Source organism: Benincasa hispida, unplaced genomic scaffold (genome assembly GCF_027475165.1).
Source record: "Benincasa hispida cultivar pf3 unplaced genomic scaffold, pf3_genome.v1.1 HicScf964, whole genome shotgun sequence".
In the NCBI taxonomy this organism is placed as follows: Eukaryota; Viridiplantae; Streptophyta; class Magnoliopsida; order Cucurbitales; family Cucurbitaceae; genus Benincasa; species Benincasa hispida.
In genome coordinates, this window is record NW_028327113.1 from 14,607 (window position 1) to 22,278 (window position 7,672).

The window sequence follows — 7,672 nt, forward strand, 5'->3', positions numbered from 1 at the left end:
ATTTAGAGATTAAATTGGTATACTTGTCAAATTTTTGTTAAAAATGAATTTTTTTCTAAAAAAGAAATAATAAAAGGTTTGAAATTGAAGGCTAAACAAACCATTATAATTCACTAATTACAAATTTTCTTTTATAAACAAAGTCATGTGGATTTCACTTTTTTAATAAACAAAATTGAATTAACAATTAAGGAAAGGCTGAAATTAACAAATAAACTAAATCAGTCAGATGAACAGTGGAACACACATTTTTAACGGTATCCATAAATGCAAACCATTTTTTAATAATAACATTTTACAAAATACAAAACAAAACATATTTCTATTTATTAAAAGAAAACAAACAAAAAAGTTGTTAACTGAGAGTGACAAGACCCCCCAAAAATAGTGAAATTTACAAAAAAGAAAAAAAGAAAAAGAAAAAGAAAAAGAAAGAAAAAAAACTCTGTAGTTGAGGTTACTTGGACCTTAAATTTCTCTCATCGTCATTCCATTGAAAATGGTATCACCCAATAAACCCCTTCATTGACTTTACTAAATTCTCTCTCTCTCTCTGTTTTCAATTTTATTCGAGTAATTAATTGGTAGAGAAGTTGTTCTTTGGGGCCTGTTCTTGTAGTCAAAACAGTACAATCGAAGGATGTCGGTAAGGTCAGGGAATTGAATTGACAGAGAGGCACTGCCAGATTTGAGAGATGGAGACGTGAAGAAGACGATTCCAAATCCAAATCCAAGTCCAACCCAACTGTTTTTTTCTATTTGTTTATTCAAATTCAACTGAAAATTCTGACCAATACATTGTTCCTTTTGCTCAACGCGGTTCATTCTATTCCCCCTGTTTCTTGTTTGGTTTCTTCAATTTATTCTCTAATCAAATGATCCTGGATTTTTCTGATAACCCATTACTGTAATAGCCCATAACTTCGAGTTGGGCGTCGTTTTAGTTGATTTTAGGTTCTGGGTTTTGCTTGAATCTCTGTTTCTATTTGTTGGGGGGTTTGGTCTTGATTATGGAGATTGCTAGATTTGTCGTAGTGAGCTTCTTGCTGGTGATATCTTTTTTCCCAAGTGGGGATTGCAATTTGGTGTTTAAGGTTCAGCACAAGTTCAAGGGTCGCGAGAGGTCCTTGGAAGCATTCAAAGCCCACGATATTCACCGTCGTGGTAGATTTCTTTCTGCTATTGATCTCGAATTGGGTGGGAATGGACACCCTTCTGAATCTGGGTCAGTCTTGATTTCTGTTGTGATTGTTTGGTATACTGAAAATTCTGTAGTTTTTATGCGGTACTCTTGATTTCTAATTGCTTGTTTAGTGGATAATTTACTCCATATCTTAGATAAGATTCCATTATGATCTTTTTTTTTAAAAAAGACGTGATTGAATCCTTTTCTACCTCTTTTTTATGTAAATACAGAATGGAATCTTCATCTTTTCCTTTTTGTTTTGACTTTGTGAAATCAATGGTAAAGTTTTTCATTGCTTATGGAGCTGGGTTGCTGTTCCTCCTTGCTTTTTCGTCTAATTTTGTTATGCTCGCCTCAAAGTTTTCTATATAATATTATTGTTAGATGGTGGAAACTGGAAATACTTATATGCTTTCTTTTCTATATCTGTTGGATTAGGCTGTATTTTGCTAAAATTGGGCTTGGGACACCAGTACAAGACTATTATGTACAGGTGGATACAGGAAGTGACATCTTATGGGTGAATTGTGCAGGCTGTACAAACTGTCCCAAAAAAAGTGATCTTGGTGTACGTTTCTTGAACTTTAAATTCTTGTTTAATTCTTCATTATATTCAGAAGTACATTGAACATTTGTCACTTGCCATCTTATTGGATCGATCAAAGTTTGACAAGCAATACTCTGATTATTTATTGAAAACCCATTCATTATATGACTATTGGGTTACAGATAGAACTGTCACTATACAATCCATCGAGCTCTAGTACTTCAAACCGTGTAACTTGTAATCAAGATTTTTGCACTTCCACATATGATGGTCCAATTCCTGGTTGCACACCCGAACTACTCTGTGAATATAGAGTTGCATATGGAGATGGAAGCTCAACTGCTGGATATTTCGTGAAGGATCATGTAGTACTTGATCGAGTGACAGGAAATTTTCAAACTTCATCTACAAATGGGAGTATAGTATTTGGGTAAGCGTAGCATTTTTTGTATTATTTCTAACTTTTGCACTGTTCGAGCAATTGAACTTTTGTGATGTTCTGTTGCTAAATCTAATAATGGTAATAGTTTGAAGAATGTGATGGTCTTGACAAACAAAAGATACCGTTTTAGGTGTTTTAGGATGGTTTTTATTTATATAATATACCTTGAACAAGTAAATTCAAGTCGTTTTGGGCATTTAGTTTCTCAAATGCTTTTAGTCACCGGAGCTTTAACATCTGCAAAGTTTAGATTTTTGAAGTACGAACTATACAGAAAGGTTCAAGTTCTTTCGTATGAAATTGTATTTCATGGCATCTTGAAAATGTTATACATCTATAATGAATTAGTAAAGATATGCTTTTAGGTGAATATATGAAAACCTAATCAGTCCTCTGTTTGGTGTTTGAAGTAGTATATATTATATATTATAAATATAGAGTGCGTTTGGAATATATTTTCAAGTGTTTAATTTAATAAATAAGTCATTTTGGAAGAAATTGGAGTGTCTGACAACCATTCAAAATAGCTTTTCAAGTGTATTTTAATAAGTTTTTATCAAAAGTGTGATGTTATAAAATCCCAGCATCCCATCTTATCTAATTGTGATGTTATATTTAAATGCCATAAATGCATTACATTACTTCTTATAAGGTCGAAACGTCTAAATCATTTTATGTTTCTTTTCGCATCTATTCAATGACTTTGTTAAACGCATCAATCATTTCTGATTTTCTGCCTTTTTATTTCTTCATGCTTATTTTGTTTTCCTTGATGGATGCATGGATAGTTGTGGCGCTCAACAATCTGGCCAACTAGGTGCAACATCTGCTGCACTTGATGGGATACTTGGTTTTGGACAAGCAAATTCATCCATGATTTCACAGCTGGCTTCTTCAGGAAAAGTTAAAAGAATTTTTGCACATTGCTTGGACAATAATAATGGCGGTGGAATCTTTGCCATTGGGGAGGTGGTGCAGCCAAAAGTCCACACCACTCCATTAGTGCCGCAACAGTATGTTACACTTCCTTGCCATTAGTATTTTTTGTCATCTTGAGTTGTAAATGTTGGTTTACTTCAACCAGCACAAATGCTGTGATAATAGCATATTTTGGACAATTTTTTTTTCATTTCTATGTGAAACTTTCAAAAGGGAATGGGACTGCTGAGGAAGATTTTTTTTTCAACCAATACTGCCAAGCCTTGATGTGGCACCAATTTATTGAAAAATCCCGAGGCATCCATTATAAATTTTTCTTTTTAATTATTTAGCTTTCTTTTCTTAGGTCGTAGCCTTGGACTTAGTTATTTCATCATGCACTGTAGGGCACATTACAATGTGTTTATGAAGGCAATTGAGGTTGGCAATGAAGTGCTGAATCTCCCAACGGATGTTTTTGACACTGATTTAAGGAAAGGAACAATTATTGACAGTGGGACAACGTTGGCTTATTTTCCAGACGTGATTTATGAACCATTAATGTCGAAGGTACACTATAAAAATATTTGTTATTGTTTGTGTTCATTGTTTCCTATCAAAAAACAATTTTAAAAGTTTGTGTTTCAGAAACTGAAAAGATATTTGCTTTGCCAGATTTTTGCAAGGCAGAGTACACTGAGGTTACATACTGTTGAAGAACAATTTACCTGCTTTGAGTACGATGGAAAGTAAGCTCTTTACCTAGCTGGCTTCGTTCAATTGGTCTTTGTTAAACATATAAATTAGAGATTTTATGGTTCGACCTTCGATGTCTGTTTAGGAGATACCCTCTAGGATCCTGAGTTGAAGTCTAGGCTGAAAATTTAACTTGAAACTTTGTTATCCATGAGTGTTGGCCTTGGGATAGGATACAGCATAGTTTCCTTTACCTAACGGAAACATCCTTGCATGTATTGAGACTGGAATATTCTTATTAATGTCTGAGTAATGTTCACTATCTGAGCATTTTTGTTTTGAAAGTTTCTCATTTGGCTTTTATGTTCTTCATGCAGTGTTGACGATGGATTTCCTACAGTTACATTTCATTTTGAAGATTCCCTGTCTTTGACAGTTTATCCTCATGAGTATCTATTTGATATTGATGTAAGTGTGACGAACTTTAATCTTGGATTAGAATTTCTTTTCTCATGTTTTAGTGCTAGTCAAGTCAATAATGGAAGCTTATTATTTGAAGGTGACACTGGGTTCTTAATGCAAATAATTTCTTAATGCAAATAATAACTGCCTTTAAAAAAAAAATTGATATAACTTAAGGAATGTTAAATTTGAAAATGTCTGCATGGAAGTGATGATTTGATACGGGGATAGTATAAAAAGGGTATTTACGAAAATTTCCCAGGGATAATTTATGAGAACATGTCTAAGTTTATTTCTTGTTGATGGGTTGCTTCTTATAGCATTCAACTAAACAAATTTCCTTGTCACAAGTGGTTGATACATCAATGTCTTCAACAAGAATTCATATTGAACAAATTGTGTTGGTAAACTATGTCTATTTATAGGTCCTTTGAATTTTCACTTGCTGTAATTAAAATTTTGATCACTTGCTGCACCCATTTTTGTTAACCTTTCTCATCACATTTGCAGACTAATAAATGGTGTGTGGGTTGGCAAAACAGTGGTGCCCAATCTAGGGATGGAAAGGATATGATTCTGTTGGGAGGTCAGTTAAAAGTCAACAAACCCTTCTATTATATTGCATAGCTTCTGATTATGAAATTCTGCTGCTGCAATTTGCTCTGTTCATATTGGAACTTCGTTATCAATTCCTAGTCTTGAAACTTGACTCATGAATGCCTATTTATTGGAATATCATATTTTATTAGTACACTAGCATTATTCAACTGAAACGTCCTGTCATCTACGACCACCTATGACCATCTATGACCAAATTTATTCACTCTAACCCCCAAGTTATAAAACTAAATGTTTTTTTTGGGATGTGCACATTATCATTTAACCAGTTTTTCTATTTGTTACTGATTTCAGATTTGGTGCTTCAAAATAGACTTGTGCTGTACGACTTGGAAAATCAGACCATCGGTTGGACCGAGTATAATTGTGAGTTATTTAGCATTAGATTTCCTGTACACCTGACTCTTATTTTCCATGTTTGATATCTTCCTGTTGGACAAATTTACATGCCTGTGATGCCTATAGCAGCTTTCTGATTGTTCGTTGAAGAATTTTAGACTTATTCGACTTAGTTTAACTGGTCAGGAAACAGTAGTTTTTTAAAATTTTGGGATTCACAAAACGGAACCGGACAATCCAAAGAGGGATCTAAGCAAGGACTCCAATCCAAATTTGATAATAAGAGCTAAAATCTAAAAAAAAATTGTTACGTTACTACCTAACAAGAGAATACTCCAGAACACTCAAATTTAGAAATATATGGAAGTATGTCTTAATATTATAAGAATAGTAAAAAGATGACTTAGCCTTTCGAGAGGGCTAGTCGCTCCTAAATTCTCCACTCCTTGCCTCACTGACCCCCTCCCTCTATTTATAACTAAAAGTCCTAGCAAACTTACTAACTATTTACTAATATGCCCCTTCTAATAATCATATTAGTAATTCTAATTTTTCTTGAATTAGCCATCTTATAAATTCTTAAAAAGATGTAGTTTTGACCAAGAGGAGGCTGTGTGCTGTACAATTTTTCCAAAAGCACAAAAGTTCCCATTACAATTATATTTCAGTATAGAACTTTGTCTGTCAACTTCCAAAAAGTTTCTCATTATGTCCTCTGTTAGTATTTAGTAGTTCCTGCTGTTAATATCTTTATGAAAATATTATTGCAGCATGCTGGCTGGACTAATAGATAAATTTATTTGGTATAATGCGACATAAATGATAGGAAAATTATAGATAAAATAAGGCTAGGTAGGACAAGAAAAAGTTTGATGGTAGGTGGCTGGTTGCTTTCAAATGAATCTTTTTGCCCAGACCCACATGGCTTTAATGTATTTGGTTGGCTTTTCTCTGTCTCTCAATATGTTTCAATGGCCAATTTCAGGCTCTTCAAGCATTAAGGTGAGGGATGAACACAGTGGAGCTATATATGCAGTTGGGCCTCATGATCTTTCTTCAGCTTCTTCTCTAAGAGTTGAAAGAATATCAATGCTATTGTTAATGCTACTGCTCACCATATTTCATTCTTTTAGAAATTAAAATAGATTGTTTTCAAAGTGAGTTCATTATACCATGTTGTATAATAATTATTTCATGTAAATATGCTCTGCCCATATGATTCTTTTACATTATTCAATTGGTTCTTTAAGATCCATTGGCAGTGCTGAATGATTCTTTGGGCTTTCTGAAATACTTGTATTGTTCTTTTTTATATTGGTATTGTTCATTTTTTTTTTTTTTTTTAAAGATCAATTTTCATATTCCCAAGCTGCTCATAGGCCACAAATTAAAATCATATGGAAGCTCTATTGTAATGTTTAACTGTGTTTTATACATTATGGTTTTGAAAGTCTAAGTACGGGTAGCTTAAAGCATGTTTGGGAGTGAGTTTAAAATTGACAAAATCACTTTTGTCATGTTCAAAATCACATATAGCTATAATCGCTCAAAATTAATTTAATGTTTAATTTTAAACTCTAAATTCTATGATCATATCATCAAAATTGATTTTGAATAATTAAAGACATGTTTCAGAGTGGTTTTAAAAATGACAAAAACAATTTTAATTTTTTCATAATCACTTCAAAGAATGCTATTAATCAAACGCATGTTTGGCCAATAGTTTTGTAAACTCAAATTTGCTAGGGTTGTTTTTTTCCCCTTTTTTTTTAACGTCTATTGTTGAATGAGAATTTTTAGACCAATCATAAATTGCCACGTCATTTTTCAAATTAATGACTGTTCGATGAGATTTCTAAAGAAATTTAATTCGTAGAATTTGAACTTTGTATTCATATTAATTTCAGTATAGTACAATGAGTACAATCTCAAATATTTGATCCTATGATTCTTTCTCTCGAAAAGTGAACTTTAATCCTTAAGCTCATTGATCTTCTTAGATGATCGATCTTTGGGCTTGTTGATCTTCTTGGAGGATCGACCTTTAGGTGTGTTGATCTTGTTTGATAACTTGGATCGGCCTCTGGCTTATTGATCGTCTTGGAGGATCGGCCTTTGAGTTTATTTATCTCGTTGAACAACTTGGATCGATCTTTGGCTTGTTGATCAACTTGGATCGACCTCCGGCTTGTTGATCGGCTTGAATCGGCCTTCGACTTGTTGATTGGCTTGGATCGGCCTTCGGCTTGTTGATCGGCATGGATCGGCCTTCGGTTTGTTGATTGGCTTGTAAGCCTTTTCTTCAATTTGAGGAGATTGAATCTTCAACTTGAAGGTTGTGAAGATACAGTTAATTTGTTGAAGTCCTCTAATCTTTAAAGCTTCATATAGTTTAGATATTCAGTTTTTCAAAATTTGGGTGCTGCAATCTTCGAAACTTAAGAAGCTTCAGTCCTTAGGACTT

The 7,672-nt window shown here is 33.4% G+C and overlaps 1 protein-coding gene across 1 annotated transcript; it reads left to right on the top strand.

Moving 5' to 3' along the window:
* Positions 1 to 481: 481 nt before the first annotated feature.
* On the top strand, positions 482 to 6,520 carry LOC150029734 (aspartic proteinase 36-like). The gene is made up of 10 exons (XM_090310410.1): positions 482 to 1,225; positions 1,625 to 1,754; positions 1,916 to 2,163; positions 2,964 to 3,188; positions 3,501 to 3,663; positions 3,769 to 3,842; positions 4,167 to 4,257; positions 4,762 to 4,837; positions 5,164 to 5,235; positions 6,194 to 6,520. The coding sequence occupies exons 1-10, from the start codon at positions 1,011 to 1,013 to the stop codon at positions 6,346 to 6,348; spliced, it is 1,449 nt and encodes a 482-aa protein (XP_090166536.1). The 5' UTR covers positions 482 to 1,010; the 3' UTR covers positions 6,349 to 6,520.
* Positions 6,521 to 7,672: the final 1,152 nt, after the last annotated feature.

Coding starts and splice junctions, on each gene's coding strand:
- LOC150029734 (XM_090310410.1), top strand. CDS start 1,011: ATGGAGATTGCTAGATTTGTCGTAGTGAGCTTCTTGCTGGTGATATCT. Junction 1,226..1,624: donor GGACACCCTTCTGAATCTGG/GTCAGTCTTGAT, acceptor CTGTTGGATTAG/GCTGTATTTTGCTAAAATTG. Junction 3,843..4,166: donor TGCTTTGAGTACGATGGAAA/GTAAGCTCTTTA, acceptor TTCTTCATGCAG/TGTTGACGATGGATTTCCTA.